Source organism: Nothoprocta perdicaria, unplaced genomic scaffold (assembly GCF_003342845.1).
Source record: "Nothoprocta perdicaria isolate Ctin4 unplaced genomic scaffold, notPer1 scaffold_107, whole genome shotgun sequence".
NCBI lineage: Eukaryota > Metazoa > Chordata > Aves > Tinamiformes > Tinamidae > Nothoprocta > Nothoprocta perdicaria.
Genome location: NW_020454172.1, coordinates 1,432,744 through 1,458,221, shown reverse-complemented (window position 1 = coordinate 1,458,221; position 25,478 = coordinate 1,432,744). Strand labels below are relative to the sequence as shown.

General features: G+C 41.9%; 1 protein-coding gene across 1 annotated transcript in view; it reads left to right on the top strand.

Moving 5' to 3' along the window:
* The window catches only part of AFF4 (AF4/FMR2 family member 4), a 29,982-nt gene extending 10,284 nt beyond the window's left edge, over nucleotides 1-19,698 (top strand). The window contains exons 6-22 of the mRNA XM_026045762.1: nucleotides 3,109-3,145; nucleotides 4,712-4,760; nucleotides 6,057-6,077; nucleotides 6,642-6,696; nucleotides 7,676-7,713; nucleotides 8,050-8,212; nucleotides 8,389-9,306; nucleotides 11,451-11,539; nucleotides 12,126-12,363; nucleotides 13,332-13,429; nucleotides 14,679-14,742; nucleotides 14,894-15,030; nucleotides 15,434-15,505; nucleotides 16,133-16,226; nucleotides 17,296-17,339; nucleotides 18,082-18,302; nucleotides 18,942-19,698. Coding sequence (XP_025901547.1) covers nucleotides 3,109-3,145; nucleotides 4,712-4,760; nucleotides 6,057-6,077; nucleotides 6,642-6,696; nucleotides 7,676-7,713; nucleotides 8,050-8,212; nucleotides 8,389-9,306; nucleotides 11,451-11,539; nucleotides 12,126-12,363; nucleotides 13,332-13,429; nucleotides 14,679-14,742; nucleotides 14,894-15,030; nucleotides 15,434-15,505; nucleotides 16,133-16,226; nucleotides 17,296-17,339; nucleotides 18,082-18,302; nucleotides 18,942-19,060 — 2,457 coding nt within the window. The 3' untranslated portion in view covers nucleotides 19,061-19,698. The remainder of the gene's footprint in view (nucleotides 1-3,108; nucleotides 3,146-4,711; nucleotides 4,761-6,056; nucleotides 6,078-6,641; nucleotides 6,697-7,675; nucleotides 7,714-8,049; nucleotides 8,213-8,388; nucleotides 9,307-11,450; nucleotides 11,540-12,125; nucleotides 12,364-13,331; nucleotides 13,430-14,678; nucleotides 14,743-14,893; nucleotides 15,031-15,433; nucleotides 15,506-16,132; nucleotides 16,227-17,295; nucleotides 17,340-18,081; nucleotides 18,303-18,941) is intronic.
* The last annotated feature ends 5,780 nt before the right edge of the window (nucleotides 19,699-25,478 follow it).

Genomic DNA, 25,478 nt, shown 5'->3' with positions numbered 1-25,478 from the left:
TTCTTTCTTAAGAAGAAACTTACTTCACTGCTTTACTTGCTCCTGAATCCTTGGGGAGGTGTTTTCCCTTTACACTGCAAGCACCCTGTAGAATTGCTATGGACTGTTCCATTCTTTGTCCATTTGACTTAATTTGGCCTGAAAGGTGTGCAGAAATGTGGAGGGAAACTAAATAAGATCCTGTGGTCTTGCTGCTATATGAACAAAAACGGTAGGTTGTGGTTTTTTGAACCTACCAACCTGGATAGCATTTCCTCACCCAGCTTGCAAAAAAATTCCATTTATGGCTGCTCTGAGTCTTTTGATTTTTTGCCAGCTTTTTTATTCTGTGGCTGCACATCTTAGCCGTGGAACTCTGTCAACTTCTCTCTCCACATCCAAAGCCTATAATTTCCGTTGCCTTCTCCCCGCTGTCGTTCTTGGCAGCAGGATCTTCTCAGGATTCCAGCAAGTTAGCGAGCCATGGGCTTGTTTAGCCTGGAGCCGGCGCAGAATGCAGCAAACAAAACAGCACTGGCATTCGCTGTAGTCAAGCAGTGCTGCTCTAGGAAAGCTGGGCTTTAGTACAGTGTTCTGCTTACACACAGTGTCCTGCAAAGTTTCACACTGTTCTTCTCGTGTGCGCAAGGCTGGTGCCCTTTCCTGTGCACATTAAGCTTGGTTTGGTGGACTAGTTTATTTATGGGATTGGTTGAGATAAGATCCCTCTCACTAGGGCAAGAATGGCAAGAAGAGCCCCCAAATTCCTGATTGGAACCTCTCAGCATTACTATAAATTTATCCAGGTTTTATTACCAGGTTCTCTTTGAATCAGAAGATTAAACTACATGGAAATAGGTCAGGGAAAGTTTTACGGATTCAATGAAGAAAACTCAGATTCCTGAGTCTTGGTAAGAATGTTATCCAGCTGCCTAACACTCCGCAACTTTGCACTACATATTTTTTTTGTTTGCTTTTTAAGCCACGGGCCTATGGTCTAAAACTCCGGAGTGAAAATCCTGGTGTGCCTATGGAATGCYGGTGAAAACTCGGCAGTTTCCTCAAGGGTGGCAGGCGCTGGGCTGGAGCCGCAGCGGCCTCTCCTCACGGGCAGGTTTTGCCTCCTTTCTGTGTGGCACGTGGGCACCCTGGAGCGCTGCCACCGTGCCCGAGCCGCGGGGAAGGCCGGGAGGCAGGGCTGCTGCTCCCTGGTTCCTGACACGGGGACTTTTACCTGGGGAATGAAAATGAGACATCCGAGCGGAGGTTTGGAGCATGAATAGCAATGGTCCCGTTCGCGGTGCGTGCCGGGCGCCCAGCTGGCAGCCCCTGCTCGGGCAGTGTCCCTGTCCCTGCAGGCGGCACTGGCGCTTCCTGCTCAAGTGCCTGAACTGCCCGGCCTCACCGCCTGGTATTGTTAGCCTAAAAGGATTTCCTTCCTTCACGTTGTTTTTGATTTCTTCTTTCTGAGCTTGTCCTCCAGAAGATATTGCTCTAAATTTGTTTGGAGTTGAAAGTTTACTTTTTAAACTGAGTTTCTTAAAGAAATACATACTGGGAGATAATGTAGATGGCTATGTTTTAGGGAGAAGTTGCACCTTTAAATGAACACCTCGTTAAAGTGCAGACACCGGGAAGCGCCCTGTGCCTTTGAGGCGGGAGGGAGCCGGAGCGGCCAGGGGCTGGTGCTCGGTGTGGAGCTTGGTCATGGGCGGCCGCGCTGGGCACCCGAGACCCTTTTCCTGCCCCTTGGATTTCAGCCTCATCCCTCTCCTTGACCTAAGGTGACTGAGGGAGGAGGAGATTGGGGGATCGCACTTGCATTCCCTCTATCTCTGTAAAAGATAAAAATCAGTCGAACTTGAGCTGCCGGAGAGCTGCTGCTTTCCGTGAAGTCACACAACGACTTCCTTCCGACCGCATCTTGGCTTTGCATTTAAACCTAGGCTAATTTCATTTTTATTGTCCCTTCCGTTTGTTCAAGTTGTAAAGATTAGAGGCATTTGAAACACCTTCAAATGAAAGTTCCTGTGTTTTTGAAAGTAGTGATGTAGCCTGCTTTCTGGAGCACACTATTCCAATGGTTTTCAATTTGGAAATAAAAAGTTTAAAAAAAAAAAAAAAGTTAAAGGAAATTGGAAAATATCCAAGAAAATATCCAAGTGTGCTCTGCAAAGCTGNTTTTTTTTTTTTTTTTTTTTTTTTGAATAGGTATTTTCAAATTCTATATATAACTGCTGTACTTTATTGATTTGGCTGTTTGGAGAGATGCATACTAAAAAGCCTACAACTTGTTGAATTATTCTTCTGGTTTTCTATTGGCAAAGTGTATGAGTAAAATACGTGTATAAAACTTTGTGAGTAGACTCAAGTGTTTTCATTTTTTCTTTACAGAGTCAGCATTTTTCTTCGTTTTAAAATGAGGTCAGGCAGGAAGGTGCTACTGAAATACGGCATTCTAGCTTAGAAGGCAGCTTCTGATAATTGCTGCTGCTTTTTTTGTTTGTTAAAACAATATTTTATGCTTTGAATAAGCAGATAACGTACTACATTTGGAAGGTGGAAAGGGTTTCTTGGAATTGGAATACTTAGGTGCTAAAATTTGCGAGGCTGTTTGGATTTTCCTTGCCTTTTATGCTCTCTTTTCTTTTGTTTTTCCTAATAATAAGATAAATGCAGAGAAAGGAAATTAAGAGARAACATACAAGAACTACCAAGAAAGCTTTTCTGTGTGTAAGGAAAGTCATGGGGGGAAAACCTATACTGAACTGCTTCTCTGTGCTGAGCATGCGTAAAGGTAGGACTCGGAGAAGTTGCACAGGGATTTTTGGATTTCAGGTGTCATGAAATACAGCTACACATGGCCTTTCTTGCAACAGCAGAGCAGGGATGGATGAGCTRAGGAGGAGGAATGTCAAGCCTTGAAATGCTACATCCCTGATGTACCTTGTTGTTGATAAAAAGGAGTTGGGGCCTGCCTAAGAATCCATCTTTGTTTGGTTTGGTTTGTTTGCTTTTGATGTTAGGTGCCATCCTGCAAGCGGAAAAAAAAATAGCTTGATTACAGCATGATTTTCAATGTGCTGAAATCCTCTTTGAAAAAACTTCTCTGATCTTTTTTCCCCTTAGGACTCTCAACAGTCCAGTTTTGGCACTGGAGAACAGAGTGAGTATATTAAACTTCCTTTAAAACATGTTGAATGTTTTTGTTGTGATTCATTGTTCTTAATATCCCTTGGGATATTAGGCTTTTCAGAGAATGAAATTTTCCAGATTGGTCATAGGGATAAAGTCTAAGTTTTAAGTTTTTCCCTACTTTCTCAAGTTTTAACCTATAAAACAATTATTTGGTTGTCTGTCATGTTTTGCGATGACAGTTCCAAAGCTATGACCAAGTTGCAAGGTTGTACTGTCTTCTAAAAAATAAATATTCAGCTACAACTTGTAATGTTCTCTAATTCTTGAAATGATGCCTCCYGGATTGGTTAAACTGATGGAAAATAACTGTACTTTAGAAAACAAATAACCCAACAAAAGAACCCTAGAACTTATTTGAAGGGAGAAGGGGGAGGAAGTTCCATCTTGGGGACATGTAGGAAACACTGCATATGTGCACATTTTATGCATATGTGCACTACATTTTCTCCTTTATCTTTGTCATATTCCTTTTGGGGATGTAAAATCAAAAGAAAGTTCTGCTGAAGAGCTAGAATAGTAATATGCTTAGTCATATGCTTCTGTTTCTTGGCCCAAAATGCATTTTCAAATTTTGGACAAAAGCAATTCTTATTCCTCTTTTACTCTATTTTGATTCTTATTGGAATTAATAATTTARTGCTGGTAGTGTACCTGGTGAAATTGAAATAGGTTTCTACAGTTGCCTTCCAGAAGTCTTTCTACTCCTTCCCTAAGTGATTAAACAGATTAAATAGTAAAAGCGGAGTGGTTTATTTTTAGATATTCACAAGTAGCTTACTGTAAACACCTAATACAGTAGGGAATTAGGGAAACAAAGCTTAATTCCATAATACTAAATCATAGACTTATGTTACAGGAACTACAGATTTTTAGGTGTCTAAACAGAGAGACAAAAGTTAATCAAAATGCAGAGACACTTTTTAACTCCTGTTTGAGTTTTCCTGGGGAACAATAGTTATTGTTCCTGTTGTACTATGTTTGTCAAACTACTGAAAGTTAAAATAATAATAAAAGGATAAGAGTAGAAAGAGAAAAAAAAAAAAAAAAGAAAACTAGATATTGTTAGATATTTCTGTTTCAGAATTGTTTTCAGTTTGCTCTGTGGCTTTAAAGATTGCTCCTCCATGCAGGGATGCTGAAACACGCCAGAACTTGACCTGCTGATCTCTGTTCCCTGTCCTGCCTGGGGGAGGGAAGAGGTTAATCCTCACAGGAGCAAAACAACTGTTCACACCATTCGGAATAAATTCTGCATGTATTGCTTTTGACAGCTATGATGTAAACAAATTTGTAGATGTATATTCTCTTCTCGATTAGCTTGCTTGTTGTGTTGAGCATTTTGTTGCTGCCTCCACTCATTTRTTTGGCATGTGAGAGGTGGTACCTGGTTGCAACTAGTTATTGGCTTCTCCTGTTTGTTCAGCCATTCTCCTGTCTGTTTAGCTGGGGCTGTTTACCTCTGGCAGCTTTGGAGTTGGCACATTTCCTGGCTGAGTCTTAAACTCTGTATTTCTCTTCTGTTTTTTCCATCTAGAAAGATACAATCCTTCATCAAAAGCCTCCAATGGTCATCAATCCAAATCGTAAGTGGTTCTTGAGTAAGAATTCAGTGGTTGTTTGAGAAGTGTTATCTCTGTGTATGTATATATATATATACATAAACATATATATGTAAAATCTTCACACACATATATATGTATATATATATTTATATATATATATATTTAAGATTTGGCAAATAGCTGTTTCCCTTGTTACTAGAATGCATCAGTTCTCACACAGACTCCYTTAACATACTTAAGGATCACGTTCTTTGAACACCAGTTCTCTGGGGCAGCAGACCAGCTGTGGCACGTTGGTGCAAGTAGCAAATAGGCTGTGCCCTATTTCGGTTGCTGTACTTTCCTGCCAGTTATTCCTGGGATGGGCACGCGAGGGTTGTGCCAAGGAATCGCCTTGGGAGCTGCCTTCATGCAGTGCAGAGGAGCAGGGCTGGTGCCCACGGGGCTGCCRGCTCGGAGCCCTTGGTGGAGAGGCAGGATGAGAACTGCTTCCATGCTGAGGAGATAGCAGCTACACTTGCAGAGATCTGGCTAAATTTATATCTGGTGTCCTAACTGGCCCCCAATTATTTTTATTGAAGTATGCAAACAGCGTAACGCTTCTGTCTTGCAATTGCCAGGAAAAAATACAATGGGAAGTTTCTCAGTGGCTGTAGCCTCATTCTTGCTCCTGCAAATCCAACATGTGCTGTTCAAAGATCGTTACCAAACAAGCATGTTGATGGCAGTGGAATTTTCGCACTTGGTTGTATGTTCAACGGAAGTGGTTTTAGATTCAGAAAACTAGCTGTTGGAAGCTGAGCTTGGGATATAATTGCGAAATGAAATTAGGTCTGCTCCTTAGTGGACATCCTACAGTATTAAAATTAAAAAGCACAAGGCCAGTGAGATGGGAAAAGAAACAATGAAAATAAAACTTGAAGTACTGTAGACTTATAGGCAGTTTCCTAAAAATATGTTGTTTAAGAAGGTCCTTATATACGACCAGTTCAATTAGTGATAGAAACAGTTCACCGTTTTGGTTTTATCACAGCAGGAAGAACTGTGCTATATCTATAGCCAGATAATGTGAGAACATCCGTGAGCAAGCTATAGTATTGGACAGTCACTGCATTAGGATGTGTAGGAAGAAGCAGTTGTGCACAGTGTGAAAGCTTTTTATTTTAAGTGTCTTAGAAGGGGATAGCAATGAAAAATATAGTGGGACTTGGACCCTAAGTCAGTGTTTCTCTTCAAATTTTCAGTAGAGCAGCCGTACTGTGAGACTTCTACTCAGATGCATTAGACTTTTAACCCTTTCTCATTTTCTTTCTCCAGATGTGAATCGAACCAGACAGAGTAAGATGTTTTATTTTTGTAATCAAAAGTGGTTTTTGATAAGCACAAAGGCCCCATATCATGCTACATGCTTTCTGTGCATTCATATATTTTCAGCATTGTGAAGGTGTTATGTATGTATTAATAGCATAAGTAATAGATTAATTGGTTTCAAATAGTAATGGGAAAATGATAATTTAGAGTAGCTGTACTGTTCTCACAAGACAGGGAACAGTATTGGCCCCTAGTGTTACCTAAACTAGTGTTTAATTCTGTTGAAAACAGTGCTCTTGTCCATTGTGTGCAAGAAGGGGAACACAGGCATTTGTCTCCTCCTGTATTAATAAAGTGTCAGATTTCCTTGCTAAATTTAACAGACTAATGAGTTAAAATCTTTATCTTTCTCTAAAGATTGATTTAATTCACCATTGTTATATGTTAAATGTTTTAGAATGGTCTCTTATGGGTTTCGCCCACGCAGCCTATTCAGTAGTGTAAACAGTAGCATGTTGGGATAGAGATGAATACTTTGAAAGTAATTAGAGCATGTGGAAAAACTTGTCTCACTTTTTCCCTTTTACTTAGTATGTTGAAAGATGACTTAAAACTTAGCAGTAGTGAAGACAGCGATGGAGAGCAGGTATGTTTCTTAAATATCAAAATTTCAGAAAAACATAGTGAATATATTCACCAACGAGCACCTCAGCAGTGCTCAAAACTGAGGGGCAAAGCCCCAAGAGGACATTTGTACCTAAAAAAAGAACCAAATAGCCATGGTTTGGATAAACTTTCAGTTATTAAAAAATGTAGCTTATAATTATCTGTGTTGTAACTCTCTGTGTTATAGAAACAGCACATTTTTATCTAGACACTCTTGTGGTGTTTTGCTGATATCAAATGTACTTTCTAGGAATATAATATGGAAATAGAATGCACTTAAAAGAGCATATGATGGCCTGCTGTTTAAAAATAGTACACTCAATATTCTGCCCTATTGGCTCAAAATTGTGATAAAAGYGACTGTGTGATGTTTTATTACCAGTCATTGTCTCTAACTGGAGGTATAGCAGCACCTTTATTTTCATTGAGAAGTCTCTTCCTCATTGTCAATAATAGCTAATTAGCATTCAGAATGCTAAATTTAAAATACGTGTAGGGTCTCTGGTACCTAGCAGCAGTCCATAGCCTTCTTTTTGAAGAGGAAAAACAAGCAACCCCCCCAAAAAGGTATTTCATTTAGCTGGTTAAGTAATAGTACTCAGGGCATCTCAGGAAGCAGATTGCCGAATTCTGAATTGTCTGAATTCRAAATTGAACTCATTTTTGAATCCAAAAAGTTGGAAACGTGTTGTTGAACAGAGGAAATGGGAACTCTTACAGCTCTAGTTAGAGCTCTAGTTAGAATACAAAAGGACCTCAGAAAATAGCACATCTGTGGTGCAAAGAAAGATATTTGTATGTGGCTGCCAAGTACTTAGTTAAGGTGCTACTGCAGCTAAATATTGTAAAATCTAAAAGCTCAAAATTGTCACTTTTCAACCTAACAGTATATGCAGTTCTAAAATAACTTCTAGAAACTTCATCATCTTTTTTTTTTTTTTTTTTTTTTTTAATTACAGGACTGTGATAAGACGGTGCCAAGGAGCACACCTGGAAGGTAGGCATTCCTGGTGGGTTGCAGCCCAGAAAACAAAGGATGGTACTCAGCACTTTCAGCTTGATCTCATTGCTAAAATGCACGTTTGTCATGTGTTTTAAAACAAAAGAGGATTAAAATATAATCATTGATTAAATAACATATTCCTTAAAAATTATACTAATTGTCTGGAGAAGGGGAGAAAAAGCAGAAAGGCATGCACTTGTTTCCAGGATAGTCGCTGTGTTTCATTATGTTGAATTTTCTCATGTTAATTACAATATTAATTTTATTTCTGCTACCGGAAGTGTATTTGTGGCTTGCATGACRTTTATTTTTCTTTATTTCTGTTTTCAGTAATTCTGAACCTTCACAGCATAACAGTGAAGGAGCAGATAACTCCAGGGATGATTCGAGCAGCCACAGCGGATCTGAGAGCAGCTCGGGCTCCGACTCTGAAAGCGAAAGCAGCTCCAGTGACAGTGAAGCTAACGAACCATCGCAGAGCGCGTCCCCCGAGGTAGGGTTTGAGGTGAAGGAAGAGTGAGAACGTTATTCATACGTTACGTTCAGCTGCGCTTCATTCCCCGTTGCTCTCGGCTGTTTTGGAGTGCCTCTTGCTTCGCCATGCAGCACGTACAGCCCTGATACAGTAGATATTTGTATCTAATGCTGCTTTTTCTTACTCCATTTCAGCCAGAGCCACCGCCAACAAACAAGTGGCAACTGGATAACTGGCTGAACAAAGTTAATCCACATAAAGTATCACCAGCTTCTTCCGTGGACAGCAATATCCCATCCTCACAAGGCTACAAAAAGGAGGGACGGGACCAGGGGGCAGGGAGCGGATATACCGATCAAAGCGGATCCAAGGATTCGATTTCTTCTACGCCTGGGCGAGATTCCAAATCCACCCAAAAGGGCTCGGAGAGCAGTCGTGGCAGGCAGAAATCACCTGCCCAGAGTGACAGCTCAACACAGAGGAGGACTGTAGGTAAAAAGCAGCCCAAGAAGGCAGAGAAGACATCTGTTGAAGAGCCTAGAGGGGGTCTCAAAATAGAAAGTGAAACTCCTGTAGACATGGCAACAAATATACCTTCAAATAGGCATAAGGCAGCCACAAAAGGTTCCAGAAAACCTAATATAAAGAAGGAGCCCAAATCTTCCCCTCGGCCTACAATAGAGAAAAAGAAATATAAGGCTTCAAGCAAACCTGCCCAGAAATCCAGGGAATTCATAGAAACAGATACCTCATCCTCTGATTCAGATGAAAATGAGAGCCTGCCTCCTTCATCACAAACACCCAAATACTCTGAGAGCAATAGGACTCCTGTTAAATCTTCCATGGAGGAGGATGACAGCTTTTTTCGGCAAAGAATGTTCTCTCCTATGGAAGAGAAAGAACTTCTTTCACCACTCAGTGATCCTGATGAAAGGTACCCACTTATTGTGAAGATTGACCTGAGCCTCTTATCCAGAATACCAGGGAAGCCTTACAAGGATGCTGACGCACCCAAAGCGGAAAAGAAAAACGTGCCGGAGAAGCACGCGAGAGATTCTCAGAAGCAGCCCTCTGACAAAAACTCTACAAAAGGCAAAAGGAAACACAAACAGGTGATGAGTTTTGTAGTGARAAAAAGTGTGTTATCTCAATCCCACTAGTGAAGTGTGGCTGAAGTGGGTTGTGTAGCCCAGGAACCCGGGTCATGCCTCAGTGCAGCAGCTTTCCTGAGCAGTATGGGAGGTGATTCAGGTCGGCTGTTACGTGTAGACCAGAATGATCATTCCTGTGTTGTTATGAGAAGGATGAGTGGGATTTTCTTTGGAGGGAAGAGGGGAAGGCAAGGGGCTGGGCCCATGGCAGAGCTGGCCCTGCAGCCGGGGCGGCCCTGCTCCTGCGGCTCCTCCTCGCCTGCGGCCCTGGCAAGTGCGAGTCCTGCTCTCATGCCCTGTCCTGACCTCGCTTGGTCTGGCCCTGCTCGCTGCTGCACTGCAAGTCAGCTGGGGGAGTGGATCCAGCTGCAATCTCACCTGGCCAAGAGGAACTCTGTTCCAGCAAGAGCAGGGCCTAGAGCAGTGAGTCATGCACTCGCACGAGAGCGCCGCACAAATGGGGCTGGGGCACAAATGGGGCTGGGGTGTCGCAGCAGCCCCCATGAGCTCAGTGTGCTGCTTTAGTGAGGACTGCTGAGATAATGGTGTTTTATCTTCTCGGATCTTTAAAAACAAACAAAAAAATCTTTTCAACTATAAAAAAGGTAGGTATCCCTGAAGGCAGTAAAATGGACAAAATTAATGAGTACAAGCTTAATAGAAGTAGTAGTATTGGGAAGAAACGTTGKTAAGTAGTAGCTGGTAGTGGGATTTTAAAAATGCCTTCAAAATGATTGAATAGAAAATATACAGCTCGTATAAGGAGCAAACCTATTCTGGAGGATGAACACAGTGATGTTGGGAGTTTTAGTAAATATTTGTTTTCCCCAGAATGAGTTGAGAACTGTGAAGCTATGCTTCAGGGATTTAAAAAAAAAAAAAAAAAAAAAAAAAGTTTGTACTGATTTGGATTTCATTCTGAAATTTTAGTTTTGGCAGGAATTTGGCAGTGGCCGTAAAAYAGGTTTTCAGAAAATTAGCTGGTATCACTCAGAGTCATTTGACCCTGAAGGAGACAGACAGCAGTTCTAGTTAATCCATTTTTTGTACTGAGCAACCTACCTAAACTTGATCGCTTTCTGGGAGCTGGTATCGCCTAGGAGACCTGACATGTAACTGCGAGCAAGGGTTTCTTCTACACTTCCTAGCTCAGGCTCTTTCCTTGGCCAATTATGCCTTTCAGTTCACATATGTAGTTACAGCATTAAAGCGCCGTGCTCTTGCTTCTAAAAACAAGGCTTTGGTATGACCCGTTTCAATTTAGGCTTTATGCCCACAAATAGTCTGATGATTAATCARTCTGAATCCTCAGCCGACTCGCCCGGTGCAGAAGGTGCAGGCCTGTTCCTGGGGCAGCCGGCAGGAAGCTCCCCTGCCCTCACCCCGCTGCTTTTTAGGTTTGTGGGTGCTGGCTGAGGTTACCCAACTCTGTCACTCACTGCTTAATTTCTAAGCATTATTTGCTAACAGGTTTCCGTGATCATGCTGTGCAGGGCTGCAGCAGYACGGTGACAAAAGTGAAACCTGGTTTTGAATCTGGGTTATGTTGCCAGATGACTTGAGGCCCCATTTTCCATTTAGTTCATTGTATTTCTGTTTCCAGTGCATTTTGAAATTGATAAGGAAATTCTCCTTCAAAACACTTCAACTTTAGAGTGAAATTTCTGTTAAAGATCTAGTCTTCATTTCTGAACTTAGCTTTTTAGTCTTGCACGTTATTTTACCCCTCAACTTTGTAAGACCCTAGTGCTGTGGGGCTTCCCAACATAAAATTTGTCTCCCAATTTCATACTGAAGCCTTGGGCAGATTTATTATTTATTGTGTCCRATAGTGGTTGTTTTAATATGAGCAACCTCGTTGCCCCGCTCTGAGGCAGGTTGGCAGTTTATAAGCTATGCCTGTTTTTTCACTATGTTCCAAGATCAGGGTCTGGTGCAGCATCTGTATGGACTAGGCGCTTTAGGAATGTTTTTGTGGTGCGTAAGGGTGCTATTCTGTACACTGTGAGAGCCCACCAAATGCCTTCTGTTAAATGTCAAGCATTACCCCACTCAGTGAAGCTGTGAACGTTTGCCTTTATGTATTTCTTGCTTGTTTTATTCAGAACGATGATGAAAATCGAGCCAGTGAAAGCAAGAAAACGAAACTGGAAGAAAAAGTTTCATCAGGACACAAGACTTCCAGCAGTAGGGAGTGAGTATCTTCAGGAATCTTGGCTGTGCTTCTGATGTTGGGACCTCAGTGTGGTCAAGGAGAACGTGAATGTCCTACTCTTCCCCTTACCAAGTATCTCCTCCTTACTGATCAATGGGGAAAATTTCACTTATGCTTATTCTTGAGACAGTTTTACTTCAGATTTACAGTTCAGAAAACGGGTGTAAAACAAGTAGAAGGGTTTCTGTTTTGTTTCTGGTTTTTCTGTTCTAAWATTTGCTTGATTGTTTGAGTGCTTTTATCAGAAAGACACTTAACCTGAAACAAAATAATTTTATTAAAATGTTGTGTATAAATACTTATTTTCAGCGCCTTATCTGTCAAGTGGGAAGCCAGCAATAGCAAACCTCAGCAGTCTCGGGTATTTTCCCATTTCCTGGGTTCCAGAGAACACTTATCTGGTGCAGCTTTCTTCTGRGCTGTCAGGCTGACTAGCTGCAATAGCCAGGATAGTGCTAACATTGGCGTTAGTTTCTTGTGCTCTGTTTAGTCTTGTGGCCTTTTTTTTTTCTTTCTTCTTTTTTTCCTTGAATAAAAAGAAAAATAATTTATTCATTTTGTTTAGGTCTTCAAAGCCAAGTGTTGTTAAAGAAAAGGATTTACTGCCTTCTCCTGCTGCCCCAGTCCTTCAGAAGGATTCCAAGCAAGAACATGGGTCCCGGAAGAGGACAATCAGTCAGTCGTCTTCCTTGAAGTCTAGCAGCAATGTTAATAAGGAGAGCAGCAGTGGTAGTAAAAGCAGCTCATCTTCTAAGCAAAAGAAGACAGAGGGGAAGGGTTCAAGCAGTGCAAAAGAAGCCAAGGTAAAAGGTTTATTCTGTAAACACTTAATGCTTGTTCATTTTTGATTTGCAGTTTAAGGTGCTCAGCTTGATCTAAACAGTAATTTGCAGTTCAATCTAAAATGTGATTAGTTCTAGGTGTGCGTTTCTTCATGTCCTAGTGTGTAAGTACATAGAAGTCAATAAATGTGGAGCTTGTGGAATACTAATGCTTCACACTCCTGAATGCTTATGTRAACTAGCCAGGTGTGACACACTGGGACCAGGAACCTCAGAAAGATGCCAGCTTGGGAACCTAAGGAGTTCTTTGTGGTTGGAGGGGAGAAGACACTGTCAGAAAGATGATACAGAAAACCACTTTTTTGATCAATATAGTTTAGCAAGATATTTAGGTGATGGTTTTAAAAGTATCATGGAGGTGGTGCTCTTAAGTCACTAACTGGTAATGCTGTGCCTTTTCATCAGTATGTAAACATGTACTACTGGACAGAAGTTAGCCTAGGAGGACACCCAACAGTGTTAACTGTGATACCACAGTTTAAACTGTGTTATCAAACACCCAAGATAAACATTTTCTATTGTATAGCCGGTTGTTGGGGCATGGCATGTTTACCTTGGATGAATTTCTCCATTGTCTTTGTGACTGCAAAGTGTACTGGAGGGGTCGGTGTCATCTTGCTCTGAGCGCTCTGGAGGAAGGTCCCAAGCCTGTGGGGAAGGATGGGATCGCACCTTGCAGCAGTTTATTCAGCTGCAGACCTCACTAGCAGGATCTGCAGCCTACAAAACCTTCAAAAGCAGAGTCTAAAAATGACCAGGAAGGATCACTGCTCTGAGGGAGAACTAAAGCAACAGATAGCTCTTACTGGCAGTGTATTGATAGTGCTCCCGGAGTGGAAGGCTTCTGGAGTCRATGATTTTGTTTGCAGACAACAGAAAAGACTTAACTACTCTTTAAATGTGTTATTTGGTAATAATTTTCCTTTCAGGAGAAGATTCTGAACAATTCATCAAACTGTCCTCCTGTGTCTAATCCGTCAGTGGAGAGTTCAAAGTCACGAAGAGCAAAGCTTGTTTTTGATGACAGGTAAGAGCAGTTGAACGTACCTCGCTCGTGTCTTTCTCTTCGTGGGACCTTTAATCCCAGAGCGCAGCTGTGTCCATGTGGACAAGAGTTGTCTCTCTCAGAGCTGGTGTTAAGTACAATCTAACACTGCACAACCGCACGCTGCCCCTGTAGGCATGTCCTTGTCTGGCTGCTCCGTGTGTCACTCGTTGGCCAGCAGCGAGGTCCTGCAGAGGAGCTGCCCTCGTCTTGTGAGCTCCTGAGGGGCATGAGAAGCTGGGGAGCAGACGAGGGCTGCTGTGATGGTTGAAGTGCTGGTGGGCCTGTTTCACCCTGCAAGGACACTGCAGCCAGCTGCGAGCCTGTGCTCTGGAGCAGGACATGCTTCTGCAGCCAGTGGCTGCTGCTGTTCAACACAGAGGAGCATCTGGCTCTCAAATTGCTAACTGAGAGTATGCGATTCACTTGTGCACTGTCAAAGAAAATGTCTTGGAAAGAACATAGATACTTAATACAGATACTTTGCTGTCTTGTATAGACTTCAGTTTTCACTTCTACCAGTTAATTCAAATTTTACCGCAATTCTTTCTCTTAATGCACTGCCTTTAATTTGTCCTCAGGCTCTTTTTAGAAATAAAATTATGGTCATGCCAGTAAGCGAAAGTAACTTCCTGATTAAGAATTGTTTGGAAGTGAATTCCAAACAATTCAAGTCAAGTGAATTTGATTCTAGAACRCTGTGTTCAATCAATCATTTAGGATAAAATAGATTGCAGGGATTTCTCATTTTGTGTTGTAATCAGAATTTTATAATTCTAAGTATATATTTTTATACAATTTTATCTCATAAATTTTAAGAACAATAGTGTGTTTTGAAGGCAAGTAGCTGATCAAAATGCTGATTTCTAGTATCTTTAATTCTTAGCCTGYAGGCTAAGAATCTCCCTTAAAATAGGATGGATGGGAGAATTTAATTTGAACTTCACTCAATGAACTCATAGGTATTGCATTAATGTATTGAAATGTGTAATTACAGTTTTATAACATTAATATATTGAAATGTGTAATTAGAGTTTAATAAATACCCACTACTAATCAAGTCATGAGAGTCTGTCTCATGACTACTAAATCTACTAAACAAGATTAATAATGCTGTAGCTCCTGTAATTTGAGATACAAAGAGAAAAAAAAAATTAAGAAACCTAAGTCATAAAATGAAATGCAGTATGGGTGGTGCCAAGTCCTTGAATTTCTGTGTCTTGTCTTGCAGAACTTACTCAGCTGATCATTATTTACAAGAAGCAAAGAAGTTAAAACATAATGCAGATGCGTTGGTAAGATGATCTCCAATATTTATCCAATATTTGAACATTATACTGGATTTTTTTTTTTTTTACAGAATTTGTCCTTTTGCTGTCGTTTCCTACTGGAACTTTGTTGTATGTGTCTCTRCCTTTTGTTCTTAGATTTTTTTTTCCTTCTCAGTCTGACAGGTTTGAGAAAGCTGTGTACTACCTAGATGCTGTAGTGTCGTTCATTGAGTGTGGGAATGCATTGGAGAAAAATGCTCAGGAATCCAAGTCCCCGTTCCCTATGTATTCAGAAACTGTGGAATTAATCAAGTAAGTGTTGTAAAGCAGGTGCAAAATCAAGTCTTTGGAAAGATTTTAGGAAGTGAAGCTAGATTTTACTCTATCTGCACACTAACTTCTGTATGTCTCTGCACCAACCTCTGTAATCTCTCATTGCTCWTGGGTAAAACTAGTTCATTCACCATTTCTTTTGAGTTTTGGAGGTTTAAAGCATTTTCACAAAGGTTGAGATGCTTTCATCTAGGGTTCTTGAGGTCTTTCTAAAAAGCAAAATTATTTCAGTTATCTCAGCTTTTTGTTTAGACCTGAGAAAGATTCCTGAAATGGAAAACCCTTTGAACTAGAAATTTATAAGAACTTATGTGTGTATGATGGTGATTTTAAAAAGCTGGTGTAATGCTTTAGTTTTTGTTTGTGATGTGTTTGCTTGTAGATACACTATGAAATTGAAGAATTACTTGGCACCAGATGCTACAGCCGCGGATAAAAGGCTAGCAGTGCTCTGGTATGTGTGTGCTGGTATACATACAATGTGCTGATTAGATAATGTCAGTTAGATGTTGTATTACATGGAGTCCTTAGGTGTGTTTGAATCAAATATATGAGTTATCCTTTTAGCTGTGTGTAGAGAATGTTGATGTTATATATCTGGTCATTGCAAAGTGGGGAGGAAGAGGTGGTGATAACTTGCGACAAGTCTTTGAACTGTTAAGAAGATTATTTAATTTTTCACTTTGTCAGGCTTTCCTAATGTTATGTCAACTAGTGCTAATATTTTAGAATATGACTTCCTTGATGTGATATCTATTGCACTGTTGATGCAAAAAGTTTGTTAAATGAAGTGGCTAGAAGGTCTTCTGACCTCCTGGTCTCTGTTGTCTCCTGAATTCAGAGCTGGACTTAGTTATACCAGCACATTGGGRTGGTGATAGTAAGGCACAAAGCTACATACTTGCTTCCTTGGCAAGCTAAAGATTGTTAGGGACTTTTTGCAAAAGTTTTAACTAAAGTACTGGATTTTCAGAGTTGGGAGATAAAGATTTAAACACGCAACTGCTAGGTTTTTGAACTTTGCTGAGCAGTGTTATCTTTGACTTGATTATAAATGTTTTGCTCTTCTATTTTTGGTCAGTCTTCGGTGCCAATCTCTTCTATACCTAAGGCTTTTCAAGCTGAAGAAGGAAAGTGCATTGAAATATTCTAAAACTCTGACCGAACATCTTAAGGTAATTGCATATATATTTTCCTATAAGATCAAAAGTTATTAAAGTTGAAACTCTACATCACTCAAAATTCCTTTCTCTAGTTTTCGTGCTGCTGCACGGAAATTCTGGTACAAACCCCATTTGCATCTGGGACCTTGAAAGTTTATTCAAGTTGGGCGGTTTAAAGTTGAGAAGAGACAGCTTGACTGTAATGTCCCAACCCTGCCAGTCCTAGTGCAATGGCTCTCCACTCATTATTTGATCTAGCTTTTGTCTGACTTAATAAATGAATAACTTAGTAGGCTTGAAGGGGCATTAAAAACACTTTTCTTGCTGTAGTTATAGCAAAGCTGAACCTTTGCTTTCATGTTTAAGTTTAAGGGAATTGTCTGGGGGTACATTGCATGCAGCTGTCCTACCGTAGCAAAAGCTGTCATCAAAGCTGACTTCTAATTCACAATCAAACTGGTCTTTCTGAACTCTTGTTGTTTTCAGTTGACTGCTCAGATTTCCTTTTATGAATTTRTCTAAATTTCTCTATAACTGACTTAAAAGTCCTTTCGTGGAAAGGAGACCAAGAGACCTTCTTGGAATTTGTTTGAATCAAGATACTGAAGATGAGAAAGCCAGCTATGATTTTTCTGCAATGTTCCTCAGTTCTGAAATGGAGGAAAGTAGGCTTCTAAAGTGTCCTGAGTTTCAGGACTCGAGTTCTGCAGAGTCTTCTCTCTGCAGGACTCTGAGTTTCAGTAGATGCTTCTAATAGTTCAATGCCAGTAATAAGAGATTTCTTCCAGTTAATGGGCTGAAGAAAATTAAACATCGTAAGAGTCAGCAGGATCTAATCTAGATGGTTAGAACTAAGAGCTGCTCTAATGCTATGTGTGTTTATTGGCCTGTTTTGTGTTGCTAAGTTCATCACTTACTCTCTGTCTTAGCCATCATATTTTCTCAAATTAGAAAGTGCCAATTCATATTATTTTGATTTTTTTAAAAAAGGACACACAACCTCATTTATTTAATGCTACTATTGATAACCACTTAAATACAAGCATTAAATCAGGTGACAAATTTATTTTTCCCCAAACAGAATTCCTATAACAATTCTCAAGCACCATCACCTGGCATGGGAAAGTAAGTAGCGAAAATGGTTACTTGTTTATCAATTTTAGCTAGTTTCCTGCATAAACTGTGTTCCTGAGGATGTCCAAAAGTAGCTTTTTACTCATGAGAGTTGTGGTGGTTGTTGGCTAATTCCCGGTCTAGGTTTTGATTCAGTTTTTCTGATAAAAGAATGGAGGATTGCTGCTTATGATAGTGCTGCAAAGATAGGTTGTCAGGCAACTCCTTGTTGCAAGAAAGGGTATGTGGCGTTAACACACAGGTTACGCACAAACCTGAGACCTTTAAAACCTTAAGACCTTTGATAGTTAAAGTATCAAATTTCAAAATTTTAGGAGATTATTTCAGATTTCTCCTATATCACTGAAAAATGGAACATTATGGTAGTGTAGAATTAATTAGAATTAATTAATTAGAATTAATATTGATTGTGTTTTTCTTATCATTTAATATTTAATTTATTTAACCAATGAATGAATTTAAAATTTGATATAAAAGATGTAAGTAAAAGATGAAGAGTTTTGAGGTTTGGTTATGAAGTCAAAGCATATCCATGGGAGGATCCTTAGCTGCTAAAGCTCCCRCATTGCCGTTGTTGCAGGACAAATCCTGACTTCTCGGGTAAAAGGGGCATGGTTTAGCATGTCAGGTTCTGAGATGCAGGAAGAGACGTCTTAGAGCCTTATAGCGTGATACATCTGAAGTGCACCGGGAGATATTTAACAAATGTTAATGCTTTCCTTTTGCCGAGCAGCAAGCCTGTTGGAATGCCGTCTCCAGTGTCTCCAAAGCTGTCTCCAGGGAATTCAGGAAATTACTCTTCTGGAGCAGCCAACCCTTCAGGGAGCGGGTCTTCGGTGACGATCCCCCAGAGGATCCATCAGATGGCAGCCAGCTATGTCCAAGTCACCTCCAACTTCCTTTACGCCACTGAAATCTGGGACCAAGCCGAACAGCTGTCGAAAGAACAGAAAGGTAAGGTGTGCGCAGGCAGGTTGGAAAATCAGCTGTACCCACTTGTGCTGATGTGCTACTAGGCTTTGCATTTTGGAGTTGCGTTAACAGTGCACAGGGTGTTTGAGTGGGGGCTATGCAAGGAAAAGCTGGAGAGTTGTAGCTGCATTTGCAGCRACCTGGGCTCGCAGTCTGGGTCATGCAGGTGGTGGTGGAGGGGCAGTGTTTCCTTGCTGCTTATGAAAGAGAAAAAGCATCATTAAATTCCCTGCTGGTTGCTCAGTATATTGAGATGTGCTCAGTACACTTCCATTTCCAAAATTCTTTTTTGAAGGAATACGCACATCGTAGGGAGAATGCTAGAGAAAGCTTTGCAGCAGTGTAACCTTACTTGAAATATTTATATCAACCAGCCTGTTGCAAAAGGGTAGTAATGTCAACTCAAAAGAACCTTGTGTGTGTGTGTGCGCACACTTGTGTACGTATATGTGTATACATATATTTATTCTTTCATCATTCCGCCACATTGCATTTCTTCCATCTGTCCTAATCTGAAGGATTTGTGTGGAAAAGATTGCAGTTTTTAGCCTGCTATTTCTGGCAGAGCAGACAATGTGAAAGAACATGTGCAGAGTTTAATGTGTGTTTTTGTTATTTTAGAGTTCTTTGCGGAACTGGATAAAGTTATGGGCCCTCTGATTTTTAATTCAAGCATCATGACAGACCTAGTGCGTTACACCCGTCAGGGATTACATTGGTTGCGCCTGGATGCCAAGTGATATTTTGAACTGAAGGAATGGAAAAAAGAACATGTTTTTCTCGCTGCCTCTGATTTATCTCCACAACACTGTGTCATGTCAATAAGGAAGACTGCCATAACACATTGCTTAGTTGACACTAAGAGCAAGGAATGCTTTCACGTCTCCCATCCTCATATGTGTTTTGTGTTTTAATCCCAAATGAGCTGGTTAATGGACTTCTTCAGTATTCCCGTTTTAAGTTATTTAAATATTTTAAAATTTGCTACATGTAAAGATGTAGTTTTGTTGATCTATCATGGATAGATCATTGGATTTCCAGTCATAATACATAACTAGCCAGTTTAAATCCTATTTATTTTAATCTTTTTTTAATTTTGAAAAGCCCAATTTGGGGCAGTTTTAGCTATTTTTTCACTGAATTTACCCTTTCAAGTACTTAGCAGAAATTAAACGTAGACACTTTATTTAAGTACTTTGTGAGCTTTGTTACTCTGTAATGTCTTGTGGTGGTAGAGCCTGTACGATAGGGTTGATAGGTTCTCGAGTGTAGGGACACCATACTTGTCATGCCTAATGCCTACGAGTCAACTAATAAATGACAATGACAGATTTATTATTGCAGAATTTGTACTAAATAGAAAAGTTCCAGATATTCTTCTACGTATTAAGATACTTCATTTAAAAGAATTATAAAGAAATTTATATGGAAAAATATTTAATTGGATCTGACTTGGGTTGTTTTCAAGGCAGTTTCAAAGCATCAATTTAACACTATAACAATCACAAAACATTACAGTAATTTGCATTTGATGTATTATCAGAGTAGTAATGGTGTAGGAATGAACTTCAGTCTGAGCGGCACGGTGCATACAAGAAAGGTTTCTGAAACGGACAATCTTGTGCTTTTTTGTATCTCTTCATTCAAAACAGGTTTTGTCTCCTTGCTTGTCATGATTTTGATACTTTGAAAATCAGTCAACGTGGTGGTTAGAAAACCAACAGTAGCTGAATTCCTACCAGAACTGTCCTTTGTATCTTTTGCATTGACTGAGAAACCAGGAATCTCAAGTAGAAATTAAGGTCCATTTTTTTCCTTTAGGRACTGATAGCTAATGGACACTACAGCTTGACAGTGCAGCAGCCATCGTGGGGTGGGAGCACAGCTGCCTTCACAGGGAGCTGGTCGCGCTGTTCGGCGCAGAGCAGCGCCGATTCACGGCTCGTATTGGCCCCCGGTCGGTGACAGCCCCGTTACCGCTTGGTGTGTTTGACGGAGCAGAATATTCCCTTTAGAGGAAGCGACTTGGTGCAACGGAAGCGGTTGGTGGAGTTGCAGCTGACTGCTCTTAAACCGTGCAAACCAAAGTACCTTTCCACGTAAGGTGCTTGTCCGAGTCAAAGGTTTAAACTGCTACTGCTTTCAGTATTGCTTAGTGCCCCTAACATGTCTGGTGTGCCTTATGCCTTACTTTTAGATGAAGATTTTATGAACTGTTTACAAGATGTTTTACAGCAGGACCAGGGATACTGTATGCAGTGGTCTTCTGCAGTACTTTGGCAAAATTCCATTCCCTTTTTAAAAGTACTAGTGTCTGTCATACGAGCTGGCTCCTTATTGCAGTGGTCTCCTTTGGAAGAGTCGAACTCTGAGGACGTGAGAGTGYGATGGCAGAAGCTGCTTTATCTCCCAGTAACCCCTTATTCCRTACCGGATATGAACGTGCATGTTCAGGAAAATTATTGCACTAAATTTTTGTGTAGTTGTAGTTAAGTGCCAAAAGGATGGCGACCTCGAAAGAAGGAATAGAATTCTCCGCTCCTTAGTACTGCAGTATGTCCTATGGGCTTTAAGAGTTTAGGAGTTTTGCAAATTAGTAACCTACTAAAAGGTAGCTGCATATTCATAGAGCTTCCTTTGCGTTCCAACTTGTTTTGTACTTCCAGAAAAGCTTTGCTACGAACAGACTGACACACAGGGAACAGACCTGAGAGTTTTTCGTTCGAGCCGCCTCGCGTTGCCGTTCGGGTCTGTCGGAGCATCCTTCCTCTTGAATCACTGTGCAAGATCACGTTTCTTTTCGTGTTTGCTGTTCCAGACAGAACTCTGTACCCTCGAACTCCGCATCTTGGTTAATGGGACACTGTCAACTGTTTTTTTCTTTAATACTCTAAAGTGCCTAGCACACTTTTGACGCTATGTAAAAATACCTTCTTAGAAGTTGCATTCATAGTTTATTTTTTGTGTAGTGCTGCACTAGCCAGCATGGCTGTTTTTTGGCTTGCTCCTTTGTGCACAGGTACCATTGCTGTAAGCAGGAATGGTCTCATCTCTGGGAATTTTTTTTCCTTAACTAGAGTCCCACAAATACCTTTTGGTGTCGTACAAAATTGGTCTCCTAAAAATATATTGCTTATCCCTAGATCGGTGGATCTTGAGAAATAGTCTTTGGGTGACCAGAAGACTTCCTGGGGTGTAGCAAGGCGGAGCTGAGCTGGTTGAGCGTGTCCCAGCTGAGCAGGGCGCTCCGCAGGGCTGGCCTGCCGTGCCCTTCCCGGTGGGAAGAGCTGCCTCGCTCATCAGGGGCTGTTCCAGACGGATGCAGGGAGGGCTGGCGGCTCCCGCCTGGCGCTGGCGGCGGTTGCAGGGAGCTGGACTGTGTCCTGGGCCCCGCTCGGGGCTGGTGCAGAGCGCGGCTGTGGGGCGCCCRGCTGCCCGCGGCTCCGGCTCGGAACGCGGCGCTCGCTCGGGAAGCCCTGGGACACGCGGGAATCCTGCGAGTGGAGCCCGCTCGCCCGCGCAGCCRGCAGAACCTTCCAGGTGGCTCCATCAGACTAGGCTTGCTCAGATAGCGGTGCCGTTCGGTGTCGCGGTCAAACGCGCGGGTTCCTAGGCGGTAAGGTGCAACCATTTGCAATTCTAAATAACTCTTCAGGACACCGGAGTAAAACAGCCCCAAGACTTTTATTTTAATTTGAAACTATTAGCCATAAAGTGGAGCATATGGATGGCTCTTCTTGGCTTTTGACGGCAGTATGCAATTTGTATTGTATGTGTCTTTTAATATATATGTATATATATATGAACTCAGTCTGTCCAAAGTATATGTTATACTTGTTTTTAGATTATGGTGCAACTGACTATATTGATATATTATTTATTGAGTGCTGAGTCGCCATCTTATTGGTGATAAATCTTGCATATTATACAGGAGTGCAATGTATATTCCTTTAGATTGCTGAGGCTTGATTGCTGTGATAACAAAAAATGCCCTGAAATGTATTTATGAATGGCCCCAACATACAGAGAGTCAGGACTTTATGAGAATAATGTAGTGCTTGCCTGGGGCAAGTAAAATAAAGCCGTAGGCAGATAATTATGTAGTTTGCCAAAATGGGAAACTAAGGGAAAGAGAGACTACCTTTGCTGTATTTAATGTTTCATTTACCTAACGGATATTTACTGTCACTGCAGTGTTCATAGTGAGGCAGATACAAAGGGCCTGAGCAAGTCGAGTTTGAATTGCCCCTTGGGGAATAAGCAACTTCCAAATTCCTCGATTCCTGGTGAATAGTTTGGTCAGGGCTTAAATTGCTTTCTCGAACGAATCAGTGTTATGGAAAACGGTGTATTTCCAAGCAGCAGAGTTAATACTAGATATCCTCAAACATAAAGAGTAGCCAAAGCTTTCGCTCGCCAACTCAGACAGACGCCGACCCGTTCCGGGGGAGAAGCTTCCCGAGCGCGGAGGGAGGCTCTGCAAGCTCCAGCAATCCGGGAATCGTGTCCCGTGTCCGAGCCGTGAGTCGTGAGGGAGCCGGCCTCGCTGTGGGGAGGCCGGAGGGCAGGGCTCCCGCGAGGCTGCCGCCTTCCTCCGCGCGCCGGCCGTGCTGCGGCGCGGGGTGTTTAGAGGCTGTCTCTGTGCAAACGCTTCCCCGGTTTTTAATCTCACCCGGCAGCGTCGCGGGAGCGTGCCCCTTGGTGCCGCYGCGCGCGGCTCCCGGCGCCGAGCGGCTCCCGGCGCTGCCGGCACGCCGGACTTTGCAAGCACAGTCACTGACATTTGTATCTGGTCCCCCCTTTTAAATTGTTTTAAGAAATTTTGTATATGGAGGATAAAGTGCTTATATATTTATTAAAAATCCTTTATCTTATTTGAAATTATTATTTGGTGAAGAAGGGTTTTTCTTTGGGGGAGGGTTGGCGGGGGGGGAAGGTAACTTTTAAGCTGTCGCTTATAAATGAAGCCCTTATTAATCATACAGAAAGGTACTGTTAGCAACTAATGGGATGTCTCTGTTTTATGCTTTGTACATGACAAGTCCATGTGTTACGTTTTGTTTCTATCAAAATATTTAGGCATCTGTCTTCAACCAAAACCTAAAAAAAAGGACTGTGATTTTATTTGTTGCAATACATTTGAAATTTCAAAGGGTACTTTGGGGCTCAAAATTAGGATTTCTAAGTCAGTATGTGCATTTCACGTAATAAAGCTGTTAATGGTGAGCAAAGTATTATATACTAACTAGATTTTTTCCACATCTGTATAGTATATTCTATGTATTTTGTGGTATTGAGATTATAGAAAGTTTAGTGTCTGAAACATGCGTTTAATGTGTATTTTTAAACAAATTTATGGCAATTAAAATATTTGGAGAAAAGGGTATCACATTTCAATTTGTAAAGATCTTTTTAACTACTGTGTCATTAAAATGCTTTGTACAATGCAAAACTGTAACTGGAGAAACTAAGTTTAATAAATATCAAATAGATTTTCTGTATTAAATTTTAAAAACACTGTGCTTGTCTCTCTCAGGTGGGCTTTCTCCTCAGTGGTATTACAGTTTAAGCAGCCTCTTTGGGTCTAATCCTCTGCCTGTGACAAAGGAAAAGAGCTTTCCCTATTCAGGTRTCCCAGAGCTGCCGGTATTTGCCAGCGTGAAGTGGCTCCACTCCTGGCAGTCCTCTCCGTTCACATGCCTCTCATCAAAAAGTAGGTACTGATAAAAATAGTTTGAAAATAATGAGCATTTCTGTGCACAAGTCACAGTATGAATTTTCTTTAAGCAGGGTTAAATGTAAGTATTTTAAGTAGTTAACTAGTGTTTGTGCAAGGTGGACCCTGATATGTTTGGCCTCGCAGAAGCGCTGCTGGCTCATTCCCCGTGTGCTCCTGTCCCCTCCTTTCCCAGAGCCGCTGTTTGGGTTGCAGTGGAATTTTCGGCTCCGCTGTGGAAGGCAATGCGCTGGAGGCGTGATCGGGATCTGCCGCGGGCGCCTGCCAGGGCTGGGATAGAGGACTAAAGTCCAGCCAGCAGCCTGCACTTCTCTTGCGAGTGCTTTGTGTGCCTAACAGGATGCAAGGAAAACCAAGGTATTTGCAGAATACAAGTTTTAATTCACACGTAAAAAAAAAAAAACCAAAAAAAAACCTGCAAACACTTACAAAACCAAACGACCATGAGCTGCTGAGTCCTTTTATTGAGCTTGGCAAAAGAGTCATCCTGCAGCGGCTCTCCAGCGCGCTCTGAAGTCCTTTTAGTGGCTCCTGTCACCATGTTAAATATATTTAAGCGGTGCCTCGGTGTCCTATCTTGTGAACAGTCAATAATAAATACTCGGCGGGGTCGGCGGCGGGGGCCTTCCCGCAGCTCACGCGGCGGCCGTGCGGAGGAAGCAGCGGTTCTTCCTGCAACGGGAAAGGGCGTCAGGCGCCGCTCGGCACCGCCTCGCTCCCACCACCACCCCCCCTCCCGCCGTGCGGCCGCAGCGCCGGGCTCCGTCTGCTCCGGGGAAATCCCTTCCTTGCTCTTAGAAGCTGCTCCTCCCGCTCTCCAGGGCTAGTCGGTGACGCGGTGGCTCTGCATTCCCTGTTGTGTGCCATTTCGTATTGTGTTTTCATCTATTCCGTGCCTTTGCCTTTGGTAGGAATACAGCTGGTGGCGCACACATCAGCACCCTGGCACTAAGCAGTAAGCTGCTCATTTCTATCTAGCTGGACAGTTTGCTTGACTAATGTCCATGAGGACTGATGACTATTTGATGTTTTTATGGCTTAGCGCTCTCAAACTAAGATTTCAACTAATTGCTTGAAGTGACTGCTTCAGGGTGAGATACAGCTTTTAAATGATACGTGCTTTAAAGTGAGCAGCRCTGGCTTTAAGGAGGATTGATTTTAGGTAGTTTTTTAAGAGCTGACTTGATTGCTGTGTCTTCTTTTGGCTGGGTAAGTGATTTGGACTGGATGCAGCGGGGCCTTGGCCTCTGCTCCTGCAGCGCTGGCGGGAGAAGCCTCTGCTCGCTGCCCCGTCCCTCCTCGGGCTGCCCTGCACCTGCACGGCCTGGTGCCACGCTTGTCACCTGCACAGTGTGGTGACATGGTCATCACCTGCATGGTGTGGTGACAGGCTCCTTACATGGTGACACGGTTGTCACCTG